The sequence below is a fragment of the Symphodus melops genome, assembly GCF_947650265.1.
Source record: "Symphodus melops genome assembly, chromosome: 13".
NCBI classification, from domain to species: Eukaryota; Metazoa; Chordata; class Actinopteri; order Labriformes; family Labridae; genus Symphodus; species Symphodus melops.
In genome coordinates this window covers 8,894,278-8,920,712 of record NC_136703.1, presented here as the reverse complement: position 1 = coordinate 8,920,712, position 26,435 = coordinate 8,894,278, and the positions used below count along the sequence as shown (strand labels likewise).

General features: G+C 39.3%; 2 protein-coding genes across 6 annotated transcripts in view; both read left to right on the top strand.

Moving 5' to 3' along the window:
• Positions 1-14,511, top strand: part of LOC306833484 (kazrin-like) — a 126,587-nt gene extending 112,076 nt beyond the window's left edge. Inside the window, exons 4-10 of one of the 5 annotated variants that reach the window (XM_079358761.1) lie at positions 3,501-3,637; positions 3,989-4,159; positions 4,533-4,616; positions 5,455-5,644; positions 7,016-7,152; positions 7,522-7,645; positions 13,436-14,327. In XM_079358761.1, the coding sequence (XP_079214887.1) occupies positions 3,501-3,637; positions 3,989-4,159; positions 4,533-4,616; positions 5,455-5,644; positions 7,016-7,152; positions 7,522-7,645; positions 13,436-13,491 (899 nt within the window). In that variant the 3' untranslated portion in view covers positions 13,492-14,327. Of the gene's footprint in view, positions 1-3,500; positions 3,638-3,988; positions 4,160-4,532; positions 4,617-5,454; positions 5,645-7,015; positions 7,153-7,521; positions 9,956-13,435; positions 14,328-14,385 lie in introns of those variants that run through there. The other 4 variants (XR_013780360.1, XM_079358762.1, XM_079358764.1 and 1 more) reach the window with 4 other exon arrangements.
• LOC306833491 (kazrin-A-like) lies at positions 14,327-19,640 on the top strand. Its single transcript, XM_079358775.1, has 7 exons — positions 14,327-14,594; positions 14,810-14,928; positions 15,844-16,075; positions 16,196-16,297; positions 16,886-17,052; positions 18,452-18,590; positions 18,861-19,640. Exons 1-7 carry the CDS (start codon positions 14,493-14,495, stop codon positions 19,017-19,019), a joined length of 1,020 nt encoding a protein of 339 aa, XP_079214901.1. The 5' UTR covers positions 14,327-14,492; the 3' UTR covers positions 19,020-19,640.
• Positions 19,641-26,435: the final 6,795 nt, after the last annotated feature.

Genomic DNA, 26,435 nt, shown 5'->3' with positions numbered 1-26,435 from the left:
AAAACAATATAATGAAAAGAATATTTGAAATTCTTTATTGCCCCCCCTTTAGTGTTTTATAGTGGTGGTCGACCAAAGAGCAGTCCTTTAAAAATCAAACATTGTCCCTTGTAGACATCTGTAAACAGTTTCTGGTTTGCTTTTGCACAAACAGCAGCTGCTCTGGTCCAGCATGGATTCAATTCACTTCAAAAAGGATACCAACAGGGAATGTTTTCACAGCAGGTAGAATATTTTAAAAAGTTAAACAATTTTAAATAAAATGCAGTCGAAGTATAACAAAATTAAACAAAAGCTAAGTCACACGAACATAATACACAAAAATTATAGTTTCATATAATGATAAAGCTATTTAATTAGTTAAAGCATATACTTCTTCTTTGATTTTTTCATGTCGGTTGGCGACCAGACATCAGCACATTACCGCCACTTTCTGTTCCGTAGGATGGGTCAGTTAAAGCATATAAATACAGCTTGTCTTTATTTGTAATTTTAATAGTCAATACATGCAGTAAATCATGTGTTTCATTAAATCTTTTATACCTTTTTATTGATCTATTTCCAGAAATCAAATTTTTTGGAACGTACACATTTCCCCTCTCGTTGAAGTTAGATGAAACATTGACAGTGCTGTCCTTATCTTTCTTGTAAATAGTAGCTAAAGACATTTCCAATTAGCTGTAGTTCAAAACATTTTGGAAACAATCTGCCTATGAACATCTCTACGCTCACGAGGTTGTTTCTTTGTGTAATCTGTTCAGAAACTAAGGTCAACATGTTACAGAGAGGTTGTTGGACAGTCAGTGGATAATTTAGGGTTTCATTAATATTAATATCATGTTAAGGTCAAGTAAGTGGCCGTTGCCTAAGGTGACCATAGCTGTCACGAGTCCCACTAAATAGCTATGTCTTGGTTTTGAACAGTCCCTGTCCCTGTTTTAACCATTGAAATAAAAAAACAATACACAACTAGGGCAATACTGATTTGTAGAGAAATAAAAAAAATACTGATGTGTCCAATTTGTTTCTGTACACTGGGTTGCAGCTTTTACGTAGCTAACCTAACTTATCATACCAATAGGACCTGCTGTGTAAATTCTAGTAGGCGAGCTGTAATGCTGAAAAGGAAGTCAGTGTTTTCCAAGGAGCTCCAGGATAGTTGCACTTCACTTCAAAAAGTGTCAGGTAATGAATAAGCTGAGTGTTACAAACACTGCAACTGTCCATTTTCAGTAATCCATGGTGGAAATACTGAAAAACAAAGCCATAATATTACATCAAGCCAACACAAATGGGTTTTCGTTGTCTTTAAGTAACAATATTTTTATAAGCAAAAGCCCCTCCAACCAATCACTCCCTGAGAAGTTCAGTGCTCCTATTTTGTAACTAACAAGTTGGCTCACTCCTTTTGTGCTAAGTCCTCTAGCATAAAGCATCAAAAAAGAGTGCAGCGGGGGCGCCGATAGCTCAGCGGCAGCGACAGCGCGCGTACCATGTTGTGAGGATTCGGTCCTCGCGCGGGCGGCCCGGGTTCGCGTCCGGCCTGTGGCCACTTTCCCGCATGTCTCTCCCCACTCTCTCCCCATTTCCGACTCTATCCACTTTCCTATCAATAAAGGCAAAAAGGCAAAAATAAATCTTTAAAAAAAAAAAAAAAAAAAAAAAAGAGTGCAGCAAATTAAGCTTTTAGCCCACAACAGGAACACAACAGAGTATATGAGCGGGGAACCATGTTATAAACAGTTGTTTTTGGTCTATTGTCAAATATACTTCTAAAAAATGCAGGTTTGAGCAAGAAGCAAAGTAAAAAGGGGCCCAGTGTTTTGCGGGAAAATGGGCAGTCTTGGACCCACACAATCTAAACCTGAAGGCTTTGCTATAGATTCATACACACTTTGGACTAAAATGATCTGTATATGGTTCTAACAAGGATTGTAGTTGTGCAAAATAAACAACTGGTGCACTTTGTGGACCAGTTGTTGATTCATCTGTAATAATTTTTAGAGGCTTGGACTGAGACTTAGTTTGTAAGTAGTGTATATTTATTTATACGGCTCCTCCAGAATGTGAATTCTAAAGTGTAACTGATCTGCAATGAGCCACAGGACCATAATGATAATTTAAAGTGTTCATTCATAGGTTGTAAGTGTTAACATGCTTTGAATGGACTCTTTTAGAGAGTCACAAAGAGTGCTGTCTTGTATCTGACACAGAGCTGTCGATGTTGCCAAACAGTCACAGGTGCAGGATGTGAAGCAGCAGAGGCATCTTGGCTCTTCTCAAAGATGGCTTTGATTTCACTTCCTGTGGCAGGTGCTGGAAGTTTTCCTGTTTTTCTTGTAGCAAATAAGGGATGATTGTTTGACTTCTTTTACTAGCCGGTTGGCTTTAATATCCCTTTTCGTTTAGGAATTCCACTGCTAAAGAACAGTATAAAGGGGGACATAAAATTGTGACAAGAGAAAAATTAAGGACAGGAAACAAGAGTCATACTTGTCCTTGCATGCTCCCCAGATGCAGCTTGTGAATGTCAAAATATTTACCAGGCTGTGCTATAAGTTAATTAATGACACACAGCTGGCTCATATGGGAAATAAGAGGACTAATAAAGGAAGGTGAACATGATACCAAGCCTGAAGAGAGGCATTTGATGGCAAGAAAGAGATATGCTGTGAGAAAATAGATGTCAAAGTAATGGAGACAAAAGTGATGAACACATAGAGAATACATAAAATGTAAAGCGTAACTTGTCAGTTTGGAAAGATCACTGGAGGGAAAGTTGGCTTGAAAGCAGATGCAGGCAAAACAGGCTTGAAGAGGAAGAGAAAATCCAGAGAACAGGAAGCAGATGCATTGGAGACAGAAAAAATAGCTAGGCTGTCTGTGAGAAAATTAGACATCCTGTGAGTAACTACATTGAGCCACATTCTTTATCATATTGCGTGGGTGAGGTGCCAGGGGATTAGAGAAAGTGTGTGCCAGAGAGATAGATGAAAAGAGCGAGCCAGCTTCTAAAGATTCCAGCAGCAGAGAGGAAATTGACAGGATGGTTCATGTGTGATTCACCTCCTTATCAGCACACAACCACACCACATCGGAAACAGCAGGGGTATTAAATGTTTTACTCAACGCCTAAAGATCTAAACGCACGATATAAAGCATGTTGAACAAATTGAGTATCGGTTTTAGTTGTTTGTTGACATTTATGTACTGAATAAGTCTGTATGTGCCTTTTTTGTGAAATGATGAATGAAACAAACAACAAGTCAAAAGTTTAAATCATATGTTTCCTACAATTGCAGGAAGCCAGCATTTATGACTGTTGTTGATGTAGTCAGTGGAAAAAAAGTCCTTTAACACATTGTCATTTATTTCTTATACAGTTGGATGAATACGTCCTTATTATATGTAAAGACATGTTAAAGCACAACTAAAATGTTGCCAGGTCTACAATATAAACTAACCACTCCTCTGCTCCCTCTCTGTATTTTTCCTTATAGCCATGAAGTCAGACCGAAAGCGTCTGAAGGCGGAGAAAGCAGATCTGGTGAACCAGATGCAGCAGCTTTACGCCACACTGGAGAGCCGGGAGGAGCAACTCCGAGACTTCATACGCAACTATGAGCAACACAGAAAAGTATGACTTCCATGAGGTGACCAAGTGCATGCACAGAAACATCAATATAAAATAAACAGTGTCTTTTACAGTTAGTTTGCAACACATTGTACATGAAGGCTTAGTAAAGCATAGTCCAAGGTTTCGTTATTGATTTTTAGAGGGTATCTTTGGAATGAAATTTCCCTTTTGTGGATCGAATTTCGCTACGGTTTTGAGCGATGATTTCACGGATTAGACAATAACATGTAATTGATTCGTAACATTAAAAATACAGCAAATTTATAAAAGCTGCATAACCAAACTTAATCAGATTTTCAAAATGCACGCTTGATAAGTGAATCAATCGATCAGGTTCTCTGTATGTACTAGGAGAGCGAGGATGCGGTTAAGGCACTGGCAAAAGAGAAGGACCTGCTGGAGAGAGAGAAGTGGGACCTGCGGCGGCAGACAAAGGAAGCAACAGAGCACACAGGGATGCTGCGCTCCCAGCTTGACCTCAAGGAGAATCGTATCAAAGAGCTGGAGGCTGAACTGGCCATGGTGAGTTAGAAAGACGGACGGAGACGGGGGAGAAAAAACTGATATCTCTGTCACTAACCTTTTACAATTGTACAGTGAGTAACTTAACAAAATGAGAAGTTTTTACCTGTAATATAAAGTAAAGAAAACGTAACAGAGAACCCAAAAAACGTTTCTGCACATTGAGCTGAAGTAGTTATCAATAATCAAGACTTATCATATGTTTAGCAACTACTGGCAAGGAAATTGAAAAGACGGTATTACTGTCAATTACAGTAAATACTAGATAATCATAATTCTGTCTGCACTATTTTGGGTACCCTGCATAAAATTAAGCACCAACATCCTTTAAATGTAAAGTATAGCTATCCGTCATGTCTCCAACCCCCCCCAGATGAGTAACTGTGTCAATCAGAGAATGGAGTTCCGGGTGTTTGAGCGGGTTGCAGACAGGGACTACTCTCCTAGGTTCATGGCGGTAAGATGAGCCCAACTTTAAATTTTAACCTTTCCTGACCTTCCTGTTCCCTGGAAATGTCTCCTACTTGTGACCTGTCTGTGGTTTTGGAAAGCACCTCCTGAGCTGCACGTTCTTTTTTTTTTTTTTTTTTTTACTAACCTTCAACCGATCCTGACTGATTCCAGTGATCCTAACACAAGTGATCCCACAGCTTCCCTTACTGTGATTGACATTATGTGTTTGAGAATTACCTTCAATATTGTGGGAACTAATGATTGATTACTCTGAAAGTTTGTGATTGACTGTTTTGCATGTCAAGGACTATGAGTTATAATTGTTTGACCGCTGGTGGATAGAGACAATTGCAATGAAGCTCATGGTGTTGATTTGCAGCCTGTCCCTGCTTGGCATGACAAAAATATGATGAAAATGACAAGATTTTCAGAATTCAGAAAACACCTATAAAGGCTGTTTTTTGAAATTTAACACATCAAATGAAAACTTTGACGGACACTAAATTCACATGCAAAAACTTAAACCAAAGACTCTGGCATCTTGCTGTTGCAGAGAAACAAAAACATTCAACATTTAAAAATGTATATTTGGAAGTGAAATTGAATTTTTTGCATGCACTGATCTGCAGTCTGACTTTGGCGACAGTAAACAACATGTACACTTGTTCACATACATAACATATTTAATTGTAAAGCAAAACAACATAAACGAGACCTGAAAAGGCGAAACACAAACACAATAAAAAAAAACTAATATTATCAAATCACATCTCCCAGAAGGTTTTGTTTTGTTTCTTGGCTAGCTTTCTGATTGATTGCATCTGTTTGTCTCTTTTCTAAAGGCCAAACAGTCACTAGCCACCCTGACCAAGGATGTGCCCAAGCGTCACTCTCTGGCCATGCCCACAGAAACAGTTGTCAACGGAAACAACCAGGAGTGGGTGATGCAGGCGGACTTACCCCTAACCGCTGCGATCAGACAGAGTCAGCAGACCCTTTATGTTCACACAGGACATCCTACTGACAGACAAGGTACGGTAACACCTTTATCGTCTTGGACTGACTCACTCAGTCGGGATTTAACCACCATATACCCTCTGCATGCACATGTGGACCTGCTTACACACATTCCCTATCACCATCTGCTCAGTTCATTCACATTGTTGGTGCTGATGATGTTCTGGTTGTGACATTTCACGCGCTTTCTGTAGCAGTGCAGCGAACGTATTTCTGGCCTTACAGCTTCATATGATAGATAGATAGATAGATAGATAGATAGATAGATAGATACTTTATTGATCCCGAGGGAAATTCAAGTACTGAAAGTGCGGCCACTCACGTCGGCGCACAGGTGAGAAGTCCATGTATTGAAGAATGGTCGCTGCTGATGTTCTGTTGGATGTTCAGGACTGTTTCTGTCAGGTTATTTTTTATTTATTTGTTTATTTTAACTCAAAATCAAGAACACAATGGAATTCCTAGATTTGGGGTGTGACATGTTCAAAAGGGAGTTAGGTTAGTAAAGCCCTTGTTTTGCAGATGAACTTCTGACATTTTCTAGATAAGTTCAGATCAATTTAATCGTATGGAACTATTTGTTACAGAAAAATCATGATTGAAGTGAAATACAAAGTTTGTGAGGTTGGCCAAATGTAATAGGAAACTCAAAAGTTTAATCCAAGTTGCTTTTTGTGTGTCAGACGCCCTGATATGTGTGAAAGGTTATCATGTGGCCAATTAGGTTTGTTACTGTACACACAGAAGACAGTTCAACAAATGTATAATGCATTTAAATATCTTGTATTACATTTTGTTATTATGACGTAAATTCTCTGCATTGAACAGTAAACAAACGTGCAATGACTGAAGCTGTTAGCCTAAGATATTTTTTCAGTTCTTCCAAACACAAAAGAGGAAGCATAAACAAAAAAACTTACAAACAGGTACCTCATAACTGATTTTAAGGACAGAAATGCCTTGCAACTGGTTGCCAACCTAGGCTGGGAGGAAGAATCATAATTAAATAGGGGAAACGTGAGCAGTCACAAACACCTGCATACTGTAGCTATGCAGTTGAATCTGTTGTATAGATCAATTTCACTGGTACATATGCACACACACACACACACACACACACATACACCTACACACACACACACACACACACACACACACACACTTGCTCAACCTTTGTGAAGCTGTTTTCACTGTTGCTTAGCAACTGCAGATGATTGCAAATAATTTCAGGCTTTTTGTCAGGGGTTGTTGAAAAAAACATTTTTTTTTATTGAAGGCTGTTGTGGCATTGTTAAGAAGACTCAGATTATCCCTGTGAGCTACTTTTGGTGCCCAAATAAACCCCAAAGAAAACAAGCTTTTCTCTTCTCCTTTTCATCTGTTTAGTGGCTGCCGTGCGTGTAAGCCCTTGTCACTCACGTCAGCCCTCCATCATCTCTGACGCCTCGGCTGTGGAGGGAGAGCGTTCATCGACACCTAGTGACATCAACTCACCACGCCATCGGACTCACTCCCTCTGCAATGTAAGAGTTGCCCACCTCCCTCATCAGTAGTCACCTACTTATAGTAACCGCTGAACTGCTGGCTGTCCTGCTCTCTGGCTCTTTGTTTCCTTCCACCATTGTTTAGGCTGAATTCATGTATCTCCCACGCAGTTTGTCGTGTTGTGTCTTCACTCTGCAGCAATGACTTGTATTTATGTAAACTGTTTGTGGTTGTGGGAAAGTGCATGCTGGCAGCATGTCAAGAGTCACTCCCCCACTGTGTTGTGATCTTTTTGTTTTCTATTCCTTATTATCCTTTACATCCTTTCTCTGACTTCTCTGTATCTCTCTATTCCATGGCCCATCTCTTCATCTTGTTCTCTCTTCCTCTCGTTTTTCTTAATTCAGTCCCTAGAAGATCTGGAGGAGGCGAAGCGTAAGAAGAAGAAAGAGAAGATGGGGCTGGGCTCTCTGTCGCGTGTCTTTGCCCGAGGAAAGCAGCGCAAATCCCTCGACCCTGGTTTGTTTGATGGTAGTTCAACGCCTGATTATTATATAGAGGAAGATGCAGACTGGTAAAGCACACATGTCCAAATGTGTCCCCTGAAGAGCCTTTGTGGCCATTATCAGAAGACACTATTGTGTTGAGTTGCAGGTGTGAGAGGATGGGTGTGTGTTTGATGTCAGAATTTCAGATATATGATGTGTGCGCCTGTGTAGCCTCACATGCATGCGTAATTAATGCGTGTATGTGTGTGAGAGTGTGTGCATGCGTGTGTTCTTCATGGTCAGAAGCTATGTCAGAAGCTTGAGGCAGGTCTTGCCTTGCTGAAGTGTAAACTTTAATGAGCAAATTGCACCTGTATATACAGTGTACAGTCCTGTAAATAGAGTGGACAGATTGACACAGCAAACAATGTGGATATGTACCATTGGATCTGCCCTCCAAAACAGCTGTGTTATTGAATCTTTTAATTGTTCTTTACACTTTGACTTTTTGTTTTCACTCAACTGGAAACTTGAAGGACTGCTGTACTTGTAAATAACAACAATTGATGTGCACTTTGTGAGTGTATATGTCTCCCTGTCCTGAATGCCCTTTTGTTATTTTGGACATGTACTCCCCTCCTCACAACCTTTTAACTTAAACTCTTCCTTGTTGACTGCCCTGCTTGGTCCACCCCCCCCTCCTTCCTCGCTGCCATAATGAGAACAGTTTCCTGTAGGCAGCATGCAGACTCCTCTAAAACAACCTTTATTCAGTTTGTACAACAAATCCCTGAACAACCTACAGAACTGTGCACCCCTTGACATTTGCTCAAATGAGCCTTCAAAGACATTGAGAACAGACAAACAAACTTCCTTTGCAGAACGGTTTGTTCCAGGGCAACATGAAGCCAAACAGGAAATGCACTAAATGTGTTTTCTATCCGCTAGGAAAGAAGGCACTTGTTTGAGGTACATATGTTACATGCATGCACATAGGTCCAGTTGCCTGCATGTTGGAAAAATCCTACTAAATGTAAATGTATGTCTCTGGGTATTTTGTCAGGTTGAGTTGTTAAAAAAAAAGACAGTTCAGATACGGATCTCATGCTATTTAAATAAGGGAGAAGTTTTGTTATTTAGAAAGCATGTTTATATTCAAGAGCATTAAGATCCCAAAATTAAAACAAAAAGTCTATGCACAAGTAAAATATGAAGTCACAGGTCAGCACCAAATTAAGATCATTATCGTTACAGTTGCTTGTAGAGCTCCTTTTATAATACTTGAATTGGCAGTAGGGAATATAATACACAACCCTATTGTCACAGCAAACTGAGGGTCATTTTACCATGAAAAGGGCTTAGATTTAGAGTCCGGAGCATGAAGCAGACATTGAGTGAACTGTTATACAGTAACAATACAGAGTACCAACCCTGGAGGCAAAAGTAAAAATTAAGCAGACTAGTCAAACTGATGCAAATGCATACCTTTTCCCATGAACCCATGAACTCAGCACAAAATTCTGAAGCAGAGTTCAGGCGCTTGCTGAAAAAGCAATTAACTTTGTGCCAAAGGTTAATAGCATTTTGTCAAGCAAAAGAATAACCACAGATATTGGATTATTTCTTGCTCTTTTATTGGACTGAGCTGGAGTCTGCACTGCCACCCCCCAGGAAATCTTTTCTCTCATTGATATTTGACTAACAGTGGGTATTTGTCAGTCTCATCTGAAACACTATAGACTCACAGATTACACTAGAGCTGTATTTAACCACAGAGCTCTTCAAAAAGAATGTCCATAGAGGCAGTGAGGAGATTATCATTTAAACCGAAACTCAACCTACATTTGGGCGCACAGACATGGGATTTAGAGATGAATCACAAAGGTAATTCAAAGATAAGTCATCATGTATGAAAATGTTTGAATAACAGCTCAACCAGTTTATTTCAGTAAACATGCAATTAAATGGAATGTGTAAACTCTCCGCTATTTTATTTTACTTTTAACCAACACTTATGATCCTCACTTGAAGGTGGAAAAAACATATCAAATGGAAAACAGTGTATGCTTTTCATGTTTAGAGCAACAATCTATTTGTTCTTTTATTTTCCAGAAATATTTTAGTTTTTGTAAAGTACACAGCATTACAGAAATAAAAGTAATATTATTATTGACAAGTTTTATTTAAAGTCAAAGACATAGGCCTCAATGGAGGCTGTCTATTGTAAGACTGAGATGTTTAAAGGTGGATAGAAGCTTTTAAATTTGAAAGGCATGGCAACAAAATCACACAAAAAATAAATAAATAAATGACAAGAGTATGATTATTTTAAAATAAAATTAATAACATTGAATTTCCATGTGACTGTCCTCTCTTTCCCTGTGTTAATGTCTGTGTATGTGGTCATTTGTTGTGGTACGGCTCAACTCAATTGGACCCTTTTTGCTGGTCGGGCTGCCATTTTTAACATATGTGTTATCCTCCCTCAGCCCTGCAAGTCCATCTGTGAGAGGACTGCATCCCAAAAGCTTCCAAATGGCCTCCTTTCCTTTCTGTGAAATCATTAAATCTAAATTATTCTGGAAAAATATCTCCTGTGATTCGTAAATCAGCAATCAGAAAACAAAGGAAAGGGGAAAGGAAAGGAAGCCATATCAGATCGTTTGAACATAGCTCATATGTGTCAGCACATGGTGCCAATAATGTTTTGTCTGATTCGACCTCTGACCTCTAACACTGACCCCTCTCCCGCAACATCCACTGGACTCTCATCACAGTGAAGTGACCCAGAAAGTGATCAATCATTCTAAGGTACACCTGTTTCAATTGATTTTAAAAATTAGATCAGCTGGGTTTCAAGCTGTGATTGCAGATGCCTGATGAAAACTTCCCACTGCATAATAAAATGACCCTTAAATGAAGCACTTCTTCAAGTTAAATCTGATGACAATTGTCATAACACGATTGAGTCCTTTCATTGCAGTATACTTTTTGGTGCAAAGAACCCCTTCTCTTATGTTATTCCAAAACACATTATTGGACTTTTATTATAAATTCACCAGATAATTGGGACTTTCCAAATTCTGCTCCAAGTGCACAAGTCTATTTTGAACAGAGCCCATGTTCATATGCGTCAAGCTGAACAGAGCAGATTCACAAGGACAGGAAGATAGAAAACAATCCACATTCCAACAAAGCAGGAACCAAATTCTCATGGCTGAGCTCTACTGCACTTACGCTTCGAAAATGGATCCATATTTCAGCAAGTCTGCAGGGGAAGCTCATATTATGGTTGCTTGTCTCTTTGGAAACTAATGGATGATGTCACTGAGACTACACCCATGTTTGTAGTTTATGATTTTGTTCGAGCCCAACTGACACATCGATTGGCTGACAGGTTTAACAGTATGGAGAGAAATAATTACTGATAAGACCACAAGAAAGTGAGGATCAGTTCACCTTTATGAAAGAGAATAGATATCAGTTGCTCCACTTTACAATAAGTACACAAATGTTGCATAGTTGGTGGTAAACAAATGGGAAATACTTTGCATGGTTAGTTGGAAAGAAATGGGAAACTAGCTACTAAGTTACTATTAGGTAACCACTAAGTAACCACTAAATTACCACTAGTTGACCACTAAGTCACCACTATAGTAGGTAACCATTAGCTAACCACTCAGTAACCAGTTAGTACCCAGTAGGTAACCAATAAGTTATGGTTAGATAATATTTCAGTACTGAGTAGAGATGTCTCACTTTACTTGGGGTACGCATAAAGAATAAATAATGGTTAGGTAATTATTCAGTATTGATTAACTACCCAGTATGACGCCTCACTTCATTCTCTTAAGAAATCTATAGCTACTCTATTGAATTGGATGAGAAGTTATTCACTAGCCATTAACTTTGCACCAATTTTTGTGGTTTATTCAGCATGCAAAATAATCATAGCTACTCTCGAACATGTGATGAGGAAGTACTCACTATCTACCTATTACTTTGCAGTTATTTAATGGTTACCTACTGGTGACCTAATGGTTTCCTAGTAGTTAGATCTCCATTTGTTTCCCACAAACTTCTCATAAGCTACTCTAGAATTTGATGAGGAAGTACTCACGATCTACCCATTACCGAGTGGTTACTTAGTAGTTACCCAGTAGTTAGGTCCCCATTTGTTTCCCACCAACGATGCAAAATCTGTATATCTGTGTACAATATTGTAAAGTGTTGCCATTCCATATTAGTCCATGAAGTATTTTCTAACATCGATCTTTCTCTTTCTAGCTAGACAAAAACTAATTACAATTTACAAGGTACACCACTGGATAGCCAAGATGGGTTTTTAATTAATGTTAAAATATGAACCTAAATCCTTCTGGAAACATCGTGAATCCTATTAGAAGTCAAATATTAAAGTATTTCTTACAACTGTATCATGTGCATCTCACAACACTACCTTTACACATATTGAGAGTGACACCAAATGCTGCAGTGTTGTTGCAATAACATCCTTGACACATGCTTTTGAAGGGCACATTTAAGATTTGATTGGTTAAACAAATACACTGTGTCGATTGCACTGTTTACAAACTGCTATTCTACCCGGACTAAGGGATTACTGATCCATGCCAGTGTTTACAACACAGACCTAACACTCAGGCACCTAAGACAGAAAACTCTTCTCAGTGACACAATCACATAGCTGTTAGTTGTTCTCACTCTGCTTTCAGTGAGTTTCAAAGAGGGTGAGCCCCACAGGAGGAGCTACCTGTGAGGTCACAGAGGGTCCAGTCTCCAACAGTTTAGTCTTCAACTTATTGTCAGACAGTCGATTTTGCAGCTCTCGATGTGGTGGGCCTTTGTGCAGATTCTTTCCACTGTGAAACTAAGACTTTGTATCTGGACAACAGAGCACTTTGTTTAAAAGAGCAAATTTATTAATGGAAGCGAAAGACACTCTTGCTTGAGCCAAGGATAAAACTTTTTTTTTTAATCAGGGCAAAAGGGCAAAAACATAAACAATCAGAGGAAAGTAGCAGTGGGTGGGGAACCGGAGAATCGCTGGTTAAAGTCCTGATGCGGATCAAATCTGGAAATTTGTCTGATAGCTGGAGAGATGCTAGACCACTTCCTGAGCATTGACAGGGTGCCCTTGAGCAAGGCACTGAATCCCCCCCCCCCACACACACACACACAAACCAGCTCCGGAGCGCGTCTCTCCGTCAGTGCATTTCTATAGGAGCCTGTTTGTGCATGAGTATAATTCAGCTATGTGTGTTGCACCAGAGTGTAAACAACTAATTTCCCCTAAGAAAAAAAAAAATATATATTATTATTTTATTTTTTTAACTCGATTTTTTTAAACACCTCTGCGGCTGTGGAATTGTCTAGATGCTGTGGAAGGTGAGATCCAGTTATATCACCAAGTGGCCTGGAGGATGGATTATAGCAGCCTATATTTACATAAACCATAAGTGTCAATTTAAGTAATGCTTGGACATGGTACATTAACACAGATGTACATAGTGTTTAGTATAGAACATATACACGTTTATTTATACACTTACACATGCATGAGTCGATTTATTCACCTTGATATGCATTGCTCCAGTGGGTGACTTAGAAAAAGAGGTGCACCTTCAGTTAATACATTTTTCTTAAAGGGATACATAAAGCCATTCAGCTTCAGATTAATTACAAAAGTGGAATGTCAGGGGAATGTTTAAGTCTCCCCAGAAGTAGTTTTTCATGTGTTACAAAGGAATAGACACAAAGAGACAGAGCAAAGGAGGAAAAGCACAACCTGACAACCCTTTTTTTCTTTTTCAAGGTTTTGGGCTCCAAGAAACTTCAAACGTGATGAATTACAAGCGGAGTTCTTTCTAAAATGTCTTTATCTCAAAAAAGATAAAAAAACTAAATGCATGTGTATGCAAATGAATGGTTCAACTCGTATGATTGTCTAAAACTGAAGATCTGCATATGGAGTTGTCCAGTACAGTACTTCTGTTATGTATATGTTTTTAAAAAGAATCAGAAGAGAATGGTTACTTTAAGGTAACTCTTTTTGAGAAACCAATTGAAAAAATCAAGTGTTCCTGAACAATTATTTGCATAGTCGACGTTCTCTTATTTTGTCAGCAGGAAACATTTATTTAAACAAAATATCACATTATGCTGTAGAGTTAAAGAACAACAACACATTTCCCTTTGAATTTATGGGATGTTGCGTTAACTGCATATTATAAAACTTGAAGTAGTTGGCCACCTGCTGGTAAAGGCTGGAAATTACCTTCAAGGGACTGGAGAGTGAACTTCAAATATTGAGACAATCCTGATCATCAAATATTGGCCACTCTTCAAACCACATCTGGTAAAAAATACCAGGATAAGCACATTAATCCAAGGAGTTTTAAATGACAACATACAATTTAAAGGTATATGTTTATTACAATCTTTTTATAATCTCAGATAGATTTGATGCCATCATAATGTACGTATCTAAACACAACCCAACTTGAACTTTTCCAAAGCTGCTGCAGGCTAATTTAGAAAGATGAGTCATGATAAGTATACTGCTCAAACAGCTGCCAGCTTAATAGGCTTCTTAAGTGATGAGTTTGTTTATGAAAGCTTAAAGTATTAATTTTAAATTGTTACATTATGTTGTTAACATCTTTGTTTTTATTGCTCACTAAACCCACTCCCACCTTTGCCTTTACTCACTACCCTCAACTACATCACCCACATCTCCTCCCCTGTCCACTCACCTGTTCCCAGACTCAGACAGCCTCTCCAGCCCCACCAGACACAGCCTCAGCCTGTCAGACGGCTCAGAGGACCAGCTAGACCGCCTTCAGCAGGTGGAGCTAGCCAGGACCACATCCATGTCCCTGTGGAGGGCAGGCACTGTGCAGGCCTGGCTGGAGGTTGTCATGGCGATGCCCATGTACATCCGCACATGCTCTGAAAATGTCAAGAGTGGGAAGGTATGATAAAATTAGCCAAAAAAATGTGTAGATTTCAAACGTGTTAAATATTTGTGAGCTCTATCTTCATTCAACATCAATCAATCAATCAATCAATCAATCAATCTTTATTTATATAGCGTCAATTCATAACAGGCGTTAAACATGGTGTCTGTTTATAGGACATGCTGCTTCTGTGGTTATACTTGCAGAAACGTTACTGTGACATTTTGCAGGTCTTACTTGGGCTAACAGATGAAGACTTAGAGACGGGTCTAGGGGTCAGCAGTACAATGCATCGCCGCAAACTCCGCTTGGCCATTGAAGATTACAGAGATGCTGAGAACGGTAGAGGGTGAGTAAAGAAAAGGAAATGTCTTACCTTAACTGCGTATTGTGTAATATGCAGTAAGAGAGCCATCTGCTGGTGGTTTATAGTTACAGCATTGTAAAAGATGAACAGTGGAATTAAACATTATTAACACAGGAAAGGTAAGAATATAAACTATATATATAATAATATATGTGACATAAGCTATAAAGAAAAGCTCCTGTTTTTTTTTCAACAACTGACTTATCCATAGTTGATCCTACCTTTATGTACACTGAATAAAAAATAAAATAAGTAAATATGTCTACCAATTTCTCACTTATGTAATTTTTTTTGACACTCTGCGAATTTCATAATATCATTGATATATTTGATTCAAACTATTTATTTAACAGTAATGTGCCAGTCTCCCTGCTACCTTTGAAAATTCATACACCACCGTTTTTATTCATATTTCTTATGTGAATCAAAAAAAAATCCCTTTATAATGTGTTGCTCTAGTTATTTTCCTTAGGAATGCAAACTAGTTATTAAATTAGAATATAGCTGTTTCTTTTATCATAATCTGATATTCTGATTTCAATTATTATTATCTCAATAAACAATAAATCATAAAACGGTAAACTTCCATAAAGACCAGAAAAATCATCAATTTGTATAAGGTTCAACCACAGTTGGCCTATTAAATTCAAATCTGACTTAATCAATAAGTTTAAGTTTTCTTTTGATTCACAATGAGATTATGTAGTTGCATTGGTTAAAAGTTATCATCAAAAGTTATCCCAATTAATCCTGTAATCCAGTTCTGGAAAAAAATAATGCAAAATATCATGAGGATATGACTTTACAGTATGATACCACAAGAGTTTGAAGTTAAATGTAATTATTTTTATGAAGTTAAAATGACCATTGAGAAGTTGTGTCTCTATGTGTGTGCAGGCTGTCCAAGGCTGCAGATATGGATCACCACTGGGTGGCCAAGGCCTGGTTAAGTGACATAGGTTTGCCCCAGTATTCTCAAGCCTTTCACAACCACTTGGTAGATGGACGCATGCTAAACTCTCTGACACGTCGTGACCTTGAACGTCACCTTAACATCACCAAGAAGTTCCACCAAGTCAGCTTGCTGCTAGGTATCGAACTGCTGCACTTACTCAATTTTGACAAAGAGGTAAGTAAGAGTATGGACCATCTGTAGCATTGTTGAAGGAACACAGGATATACTTTTATATACAGTAGCTTCAAATGAACAAAGAGCTTCTTCTGAGTTGTTTATTGAAATGGTTTTCAGGCTCTGCAGGCCCGCCGTGTACAGTGCGAACACCTGAACATAGATCCATTGGTGTGGACTTCCCATCGAGTTGTCAAATGGATCAAAGATATTGACCTTAAGGTGAGGAAAAAAACGGGAGACTGCAGTCTGAACATGTGTAAAAGTAACTGTAACTAACTTCCATATAAAAAATTTGTAATTCATTCTCACCTGAAAAATTGTCAGGTAAAATTTCCTTAACAAGTGTGATACTAAGACAAATATTGATCATTTATAAAAGTAACAACTGGTATTGTTTGTAATTGAGGCTCTTCTGTTTTTAATAGAAGGCCTTAGTTATTTAACCCTAAGCTACTACTAATTGAAAGACAACCGTTCAGCTTGCAGCCACTGAGTAGATGCGGCTCTAGTGAACAGCAGCTCTGGTGTACATCGTCAGGAAAACATGGCCCCATTATGCTTCATGGCCACATCAAGGGTGTGCATAGATAAGGCTGTCTGGACTGACATGCTGTTTATACTCTAGAGAGTGTGAATTTATACTGACATCAACAAATGAGTTCTTCTGTTCTTTGACGAGGATTAAAATTTAAAGCATTATTGGGACTGTTGATATGAAGTGGGTCTATTCTCCAGAGAATAGTCTATTTGATGTATGGAATGAAAGAAGTTACTCTTTGTCTTTTTTTTTTGCATCCACCCACACAGGAGTTTGCTGAAAATCTTTTGAACAGTGGAGTTCACGGCGCTGCCATGGTGCTTGACCCTACTTTCAACACTGACAGCATGGCAACAGCACTGGGGATCCCAAGCAACAAACACATGGTGCGTCGGCACCTTGTTGAGGAGATGAAAATACTGATTGGCCCAGCCAGGTAAGAGATAGCCACCAAAGGAAACCAATTTAATATCAGAGTAGATGTGCTGTATTTGACAACAGAAGGAAAGGTTTTTCTGGCACAAACGTCCCCAATTGACAGGGTGCAAGAGTGAAAGGCTTGGAAGAGATCATGACCAAGATGAAGGCCCAGGCTGAAACATGCGGGTCTACTTAATAAAGTTGATCTTCTCCCTACAAGTGTTGCAGGAGCAATTTGACCTCTGTATTTTACAATAGAAATGTTTGTATTCAGTCATAATACACAGTACACAGTACAATATTTTTAAACAATATAGACGGTCATGTATTAATCAGTGACTAAAAAGGTGTAGGCAGAAGCAAACTGTATATACCAGCCTAATCTTCGTTCTTATATTATTAAGCTAAACTTGCAGAGGTATAAACATAACAACAACAGAAAACCAAAGGTGAAATATAGATTATTAACCTACAAACACCTCTTAAAATCTCCCGAATTAAATTAAACTTTATTACATTATGTCCTAAGGGATGAATGGGACTTAAATTGTTACTCTTTTTACAATATTTTATCATCGAACAAGTCATTACACTTGAATTTAGAAAAATTTGATTTGTGTAAGTATGATAATCAATCTAATTAATAATACAAAAGGCTTGTTTGCAGTTCCTCTATTGAATTTATAGTTGTTCTGAAGGTAGATCCAGACAAGTTCATAGAGTAAAAATATACAAGGAACAATAAGCAAGAGATTTTATGCAAATCTTAGAATTTGATATATTTCTAGATTTACAAAATTGCTGTTGACTTTGACAGGTTTCCTTTGACATAGTCAATGTGTTGTTATGATGTTAATTTATGATAAATTATAATCCAGGAACTTGGAACTTCAACATCAAACCAAGTTTTTAGAATTTCCATTTCCCTTTGACATGACACAGAAAGTCTTTCAAATGTTTTACCAGAAAAAAACTAATTTGTATCATCGGCAAAATGTTTTAACAAAATCAGTAGCACTGCAAATATCATTGATATATAGTATAAACAACTTTGGACCAATCACAATTCCATTGAGTACTCCACAGGTTGCCTTCCCGACACATTATCATTAATTTTAACACATACTTTTAGAATAGCTTTTTCAAGCCAAGAATAAGAAATACCTCATATCCCATACCCATCAATTTTTCTCTTTAACTGTTTGCAATCTATTGTGTCAAAAGCCTTCGGGAGTTCATTATATGAGCCAATGAACACTCATAATTTTCGCTTGTGTTTGATGTCTTCTACCAATTGGATTACTCCATACGTGGTGGTTTTATTTTCCTTAAATCCCAATGTATTTTAAAATTGCTACATAAGGCTGTCCCCATCACTCTGCAATCTTACTTACAACATGTCATCTTCACTGCAGGACAGATGCCAAGCAGGACTATGAGGGTCTAGGTCTTGGAACACCACCAACCCTCCTTCGCCAGAACTCCTTGGTTAGACCACCCAGCTCAGGACGAAACACTGATGATGAAGGCTCGCTCAGAAGGAGGGCTGTAAAGGTGGGGAAAAAAGCTCATGGAGACTTTCATGTGCTTTTTCTTTCTTTCTTTTATACAATGTATTGATATGAGAAACAAATTAAGTATTGACACCTTTTCTCTATAAATACTCAAGCAATACATTTTAGATCCATTACATTTCCTGACATTAAACAGTTGACCCGCTTAGATTTAACACAATATGTATCAAACATTATTACATAGAGAATATGGATCAGACAAGTCAGTGAGGGGAGCATCATCTTTAGGTGTGTTTCTGTTTGTCTCCAGCCTCCATCAGGATTTAGCCCCAAAGCACGCAGTGTGCGGGACCTGAGTTGCCATAGCAGCTATGGCTCCCTGCCTCGAGATGTTGGAGACCAAACTCCGCCCAGAGCCGAGGGAAGCCCTATCAGAGGTTTCACCAGTATCGAGGTCACCAACGTGTGAGGTCAAGAGTGGTGGGGAAAAACAAGTCATCAGTATCAGCGCCATTACAGTCAAATATACATCATGGACATTTGTCCTCCATGTTACACTTAACTTTGTAATAATAAGCCTTTGCAGGACAGATTTGCACTTTTTAATGGGACAGGAATCTCATTTACTAGTTTCCTGATTTCAGAAAAAAATACAAGAGACTTTTTGGGCAAATGTATTTTGCTGTATTCTTCCCCCATGCCAGAAACAACGCAAGATTCAAGGGAGAATTTTTATTTTTATGACGCAGGATGTTGTTTGGCAATTTCTTTTTAATTGAGTAGTTTTAATTGACTGACAGTTGGTTTCTATGAGATCACCAAGCACAAAACTGTAATACTGAGACTTGCTGACTCAGTGAAAAAAGATTTATATTAGTGTAAAATGTTAGTTTTATTCAGTTCTGATGTTTGTCATGCATTATCAACGTAGCTGAGAACAGTGGAGAAAAAAAAGGAATTGAGTTGAATTTAAATTTCTAAAACACATGTTTATTAGTCATTTTTCATCTTTCACACATACAGTTGTTTCTAAAAGAAATGTAGCACTCTATTCTGGTTTATACTGTGCAGTAAACATTGACAAATATTTGAGGTTATGTGTGGATGTATATTTGTGACATTGAACTATTTCATTTTAATAAAATAAACATGACATCTCACATTTTAGAGTCCTGTGACTTGATTTGTTGGCATTAATTCAATAAAACACATGTTTTAAAGAATCAGAATATCTTACATGAAATAAGATGACAATAGGGAGGCACTTACTGGAAATAGGTTACATCCAGGCCCAGTTTTACTGAAGACATGCATGGTTACAATGCAGACACTGCAATGGGTGATGTAACCTACTAAACTAAATGAACGAGGACAATCTGGATGATAAGTAGAGAAGGAGCAAAAGTTTATGTTACCATGTCTGGAAAAATAAATAAAATCTTTGAACAATTGAAAGAGGCAGTACATCTACCAAATGATGAATGCTACATGAATGGTCATTTTTGTTCATTTGTTATGTTGTTATGTTATTTCTGTGTGTTTTAAAGGACTTAATCGATCAATCAATAATACAATCTTTATTTGTATAGTGCCAATTCATAACATGTTATCTCAATTAAGACGCTTTATAAAAAACAGGTAAAATACCTTACTCATTGTTATTTAAAATAACAGGCAGGTCAAAAAGACCATATTCATTGTTATGTTTACAAAAAGCATACCTTTCTTATTGCTATATTACAAAGACCCAGCTTAAATGGATACTTCACCCATTTACATGAAGCTTTGTATCATTAGAAACATGATAGTAGTGTTGAATGGTCGTAAATCCAGCCCTCATTTTGACGTGAGACGAGAAAAATGTGTTTTTCTTTGCTTGAAAATTTTCTTCATGTGATGCAAAAATCGTCATATTGCTGGTTTTGTCCAGCACTGGTACACTGGTACCCTTGTTGCCTCTTCAATTTCCAAAAGACGGTGTTCACTGCAAAAAGCTGATTTTCCATGAGAAGGGCAGTAAGGTATGACCCATTACGATTGGTAGAGTCGTGGTAGGGGAAGGGAACGTCCTCTGGTCCAATCCTTGCGTTGAAGTCCCCCAGAATTGCAAGGAAGTTGTGTGCTGGGACATGACGGACCGATGTTGTGAGGTCCTCGTAGAACTGCTCCACCTCCTCAGATGGTGCCACGTTGGTGGGTGAGTACACAACTATGACAGTTGTTACTGGGTTGCCTGAGAACTCTGCCATTAGGATCCTGCTGGTATGGAGGTAAACCCGACGGAGAACCTTACGTGCCCGAGAACCCAACAATAGCCCTACGCCCCCTGTTGCAGCCTGGGCCTTGTTTCGCCATGTAGATGCAGTGACAAATGTGCATCTCTCCACTCTGTGGTAAACGATCTGGTCATCCATGTGCACTCTTCTGTGCTCCTGGATCCCCAGAATCTCCACTCCACTTTCCTCGGCACAGTGTGCTAGTTCCTCCAACCTAGCCTCTTCTCTCACTGTGCATGCGTTGAAGGATCCCATTATAAATGGTCTCCGACCGCGCATGAGTGCATTGGATGGGGTGCTGTGCTCAGACAGGGCCCTCCCTCGCAGGGTTAAGGTCCTGTCGTCATAATGTCCTCCAGGAGGAGGACCAGCACCACCATCTGCTGCGATGTTCCTGCGGACTCCTGCGGATTTGGGATGACTTTGTTCTCCATGGTTGGCTTTACTATGCTATTTAAGGACTGTGGGGCACAACTCCTCGCAGTCCTGGTTTTAGTTCAGAGTGTCCCTCTCCTAGGTGGTGTTGGGGTTCAGCCAGGAGGGCAAAGTTCTGGCTGTGTACATTTGGAGAACTACGACAAAAGACTCTATATCCCAGCATGCCTTGCAGGTACTCCCAGAATGCTTTGCCACACCTAACACATAGGTGTGAAGTTTGGGAGGTATAAAGCCGGCCATGCTTCATTGTTCTTCCTCTTTCAAACGTCGTATGGCGACGTCCGAGGATACCCAACTCTGTTCCTGTTTCCAGCACGCTTCTCTTTGTTTAAAAGTTTTGGCGCGCAGCTGATCCAAAGGCCTTGAAGCACACCGACGTCCGAAATTCCGAGCTTAGATCATCCACTTGAACGCATCTCCAAAGAATAGCGTTCTATTTCTCCCGTATTGAAACGGTATTGAGAGAGACTGTAAGGATTACGTCTCGTTCCGTCCTTTAAAGAAAGGACACCCACGGAGATCACCTCGCTCGACGGAGGACACGACGGCCCTGCTCACCCTCTGGGACGCGCTACCATCACCCAACAACTGCAGGAAGATCGTTCCAGGACCTCTTTTCTCCTTTCATCAACCTTGGACAAAACGGTTACAAGTGAGGCTTAGCTAGGTCTGGGCAGTTAGATATAGAGAGTGTGTTTAATAACTGAGTTATTATTGTGAAACGGTGATAATATTTGCTTGGTGTTTGACCACTGTGTCTTTGGTTTATGAGAGCAAAAATCTCTTTTGTGTTCTTTATTTGTGTCGCTGTGTCCCGTGTGTTTCTCTGTGAGCTCCCGCGTCATAACCGGGTAATAGACTCACTATCAGAAAGACTAGTGTGAACGCCGTCTGATACAAATCCGGCCACTGGCTTCTGATAAGTGAAGTAAACTGTGCTCTGAGTTGTGGTGAGCTCCAGTCCGAGATTGAGCGGTCGAGGTGCGTTGTTTTCTCTCGCTCTCTCGCCTTTACACACACACCTTTCGGTAGGCGCACACACATAGAGATCTGTGGCTTTCCAGACGCTGCTGAAACGTAGATCACGTTCTGTGTCCGCCATCACGTGACCACGCGTGGTCACCGCCATTTTTGATCGCTATCTGTCTGTCTCTGTCTGTCCCTCCCCCTCTCACTCTCACACACACACACACACACACACACACACACATACACACATGTGCCACGCTTGTTTGTTTTGTTTGTTACTTGTAGTTTGGTTTATAATGGTTGTTTGTTTGATTGAGTTTCATTGATTAACTTGATGTTGCTTTGTTAAATAAATTCTATTATATTTTACAAAGTCGTTGTTTGTGATCACTGTGAATTTGCTTTGTGACTTAGGCTGGGTGAAAGGGCTTTGTGTTTGGATTTCACACCTTCAATTAAATACAGATTATTAATTATTAATGATATTGGTATTTAATTAAATAATTTGAGACTGATATTGGTAATATTTTGGTTGTTCCCTGTTTACAGGGTGGTGCCCCGAGGTTCATTAAACGCAGTTTAATAACAATTATTGATTTAGATTAATAATTAAATAAACTTAATTATTAATTTATTTTGACAATCAAATTTTACGTCATAAAACCCAACATAACCGTTGGTCAGATATTCGCTCCTGAAAATCCCCAACAGTGGGTTGCCGACGATTGGCTTTGACCCCCACCTGCCCATGCTATTTGCCCATAGCTGGGGCAGTGGTTGGTAAGGCGCCAGGGCGTGTCCACACACCGGTGGGCCTGCACACCTAACCTCCGGGTCCCATTGCTGCTCCCTGTTGGATCGCGCTTTGTCTGGATCCTCCCCCTCGACCTTACCGCCATGGGTGACCCTACCAGGAGCTAAAGCTCCAGACGGCATTGCTCTCAGGTTTACTGGAACACACAAGGTTCTCCACCACGGCAAGGTGGATCAGCTGCAGTGGTCTGCCCTAAAACACCTCAGTCTTTTCTGGATTCTGTTGTAAAAAGTTCTGACACTTCCACTCAACAATTTTGTTGATGCACTTACTCATTGAATAAAACAGAGTTGTGTGTCATCTGCATAATTCTGATAAGAGACGTAATATTATTATATTATTATCTGAAAAAGAGGGAGCATGAAGATTCATAATTACCAACAGACATAGGGTACATCCCAAGTTTCTTATTTGCAGTCTCCTCGGTCCTCTGCCGAACCGGAAGTAGTTCCAAAGCCGCCATGTTGAGGATCGTCCCAAAGCTCTTATAGCGAACGGAGGAGAGAGGATCAAGGAAAGAGGAGGCTGATCCGAGGAACGATGACCGAGGAGACACGAGAGCTGACTTCACGGAAGTCTTTTCACTGACAGACACGCCCCCTTCTCGTATATCACTCACTGATTGGACGCTGCACAGGATCAGACTTCAGTGAAACTTCTCAACATGAGCAGAGTTTAATACGGCAGAAAAGACGGACATTAAAAAGACGCTAAATGGAGTGTCGGACATTTAAACAGATGATGAACATCAGTGAGTTTGTAAAGAGTCGCTCTGTGATGAGCTGGGATTAAAAAGAGTCTGACATGAAGAGGAGTCCGTTTTATTTTCTCACTTATTTATCTTCACAAAGTTTCATCATTTAGATTCTAATCAATCATTTTCAGTATCCTGACACATAAATATCTGTGTTTATAAAATACAGAGTTCGTTGTCTAAATACAGGCTAGGTTAAGTCCAAACTGTTTAATAATAATCAATAATTATAGACAATTCAAAATGAAATCTTTTAGTCAGTAGAAACTGTCCTTTTGGTTTGAAACAGACTGCAGGTTGTTCTTCAGGTGTTTTTTTTTATCAGGTAAAGACACTAAACACTGTAACTGTGTGTGTTTGATGAGAAATAATACAGTGCGTGTTTGTGTGGACATAAACAGCTGTTCGGCTGATTGACAGCTGAACGTGATCAGCTGATGTCGCGTCATGTGACGCTGTCGAGGAAACAACGTCTCATGTGTCTTACAGCTGATTTCCTCGGTCCTCTCTCCTCAGCTTCGTTTCCTCCGTGCATCTCTGGTGGGCGGGACTAAGACGCAAGTGGAGGAGACAACTCGGAGGACACTCGGTGCAAATAAGGGAACTGAGATTGGGCCATAGTGTGGTCTCTGTCCTGCATGTAAGATTTAAACCAATTCAAGGCAGTTCCAGAAACTCCAAGCCAGTTTTTCAAGTCTGTCCAGCAGTATGTTATGGACCACCATATTAAATGCAGCACTAAGATCAAGTAAAACTAAAACTGAGACTTTAGATGTGTCACTGTTCACATAGACATCCTTTAGCACTTTGAAGAACAGTCTCTGTGCTGTGGTTTGACCTGAATCTAGACTGGAAAACACTGAGGTACTTATTTTGTAGCATAAAAGTGTTAAGTTGCTCAAAAAACACCTTTTCCATTAACTTGCCTAAGAAGGGCAAGTTTGATATGGGCCTGTATTTATTAAATGATGAAGCATCCAGATTACCGGTAGTCTTTCTCTGGAGGCATTTGATCACTGCTGTATTTAGCGACTTTGGAAAAGTGCCTGTCTGAAGAGAGCTGTTAACTATCTGCAGTACATCTGGTGCAACACAGTTAAAAACATTTTTAAAAGCTTGTGGACAGAATGTTTAGAATGTTTAACAGTTTAGCAGATTGCTGTCATGAGACCAGGCCTGCTGAAGATTTCTGCCAGTTAAAGGGAAGTTTTTTCTTGCCACGGTTTAAGCTGGGCTCTTAATATAGCCATAAGTAAGGTCCTTTACCTGCTTTTTGTAAACATAACAATGAGCATGGTCTTGTTACCTGCTCTTTTGTTAATGTTAACAGACAAAGCGTAAGGTCCTTTACCTGCTTTTTGTAAAGTCTCTCGAGATAACACCTGATGAATTGATGCTATACAAATAAATAAAGATTCAATGTCGAGACTGCATGTAGTGGACCTGAGGTGTTGAACTATGTCTGTTAATGCTACAGGATCTCGAAGGTGAAAATGCACCAGGTCAGCTAAAGTGTTTTCAATAGGAGGTACAGGAGTTACCTGTAGTAGACTGTATGACTGTCTGTCTAACTTCATTTTTTGGGGTGAAGTGCGATGCAAAATCCTTGCATGCCTTCTAGATAACAGTTCAGCGTGAACTGATGCTGAGGGGTTGGTCAGTCTGTCCACGACAGTAAACAAAGTTTGGAAAGCAAAGCAGCAAAAATAGAAAAAAACATCAGCAGGGCAAGAACAATACAGAGAACATGACAGCTACTCTGTGACTTATTTTGAGTTATTTTAGACAGATACAGCCATAAATCTCTGGATTTCTCCTTAATGAAGGCTGTCAGGGTGGTGTACCCGCATGCTCGTGCATGAAGCGTCAGTGCTGAAACACACATCTCAGAGGGTGCCAAAGCCACGATACAGAGCAGTCACAATGGCCAAACAAACTAGACTTTAGGGTTAAAGCGTGCTCAGATTACACCAATAACTTTGTGTTTTAAGCCTTATAAGGTTGCTATGGATATTACAAATGTGTTAGCAAAATGTTTCCCATTTAAAAAGATCATTAAAATTATTCATGACATGAGAAAAAGGTGTTTTGTTCAGTTTTCGGCTAAAGTATAATGATCAGATTTCTAACTATGACTGATGGGAAATGATGGGAACAGTTAGGGTGTATGAAGAAATGATGACAAAAAGGCATGATTAATAGATCACAGTATGTGAGAGAAACAACCCTGAGATCATTTGCATGCCTCTTATCTGACCGAAAAGCAGATCCAAACTTAACCTTACTGAGTCATTGCCTTAGTCACACTGGCAATCTGTACAGTGTGCAGTGGAACAATTTGATTTCACAACAGTATTTTGGTGATTTAGTGCAGTTTCCCCTTTGTTTGCTCACTTTACAACATGTTAGCTCAAGCATCTAATACAACATGGTGTAGCAAGTTCAACTTCACTTCTTCTTCCTTTAGCTCACAGTGTCTCGATCAATGTGTCAAACTATAAGGATGACAAAGCAGATTAGACAACTAGCCTATGATTACTGGATAACAACAGTGTCCCTCCTGAAACCTCTGATAATCTGCCTGCGGGTTGAAAAAAGAACACAGACAATCCATCATATGATGCCACTTTGCTC

Coding starts and splice junctions, on each gene's coding strand:
- LOC306833491 (XM_079358775.1), top strand. CDS start 14,493: ATGTCCCTGTGGAGGGCAGGCACTGTGCAGGCCTGGCTGGAGGTTGTC. Junction 14,595..14,809: donor AAAATGTCAAGAGTGGGAAG/GTATGATAAAAT, acceptor GACATTTTGCAG/GTCTTACTTGGGCTAACAGA. Junction 16,076..16,195: donor TACTCAATTTTGACAAAGAG/GTAAGTAAGAGT, acceptor AATGGTTTTCAG/GCTCTGCAGGCCCGCCGTGT.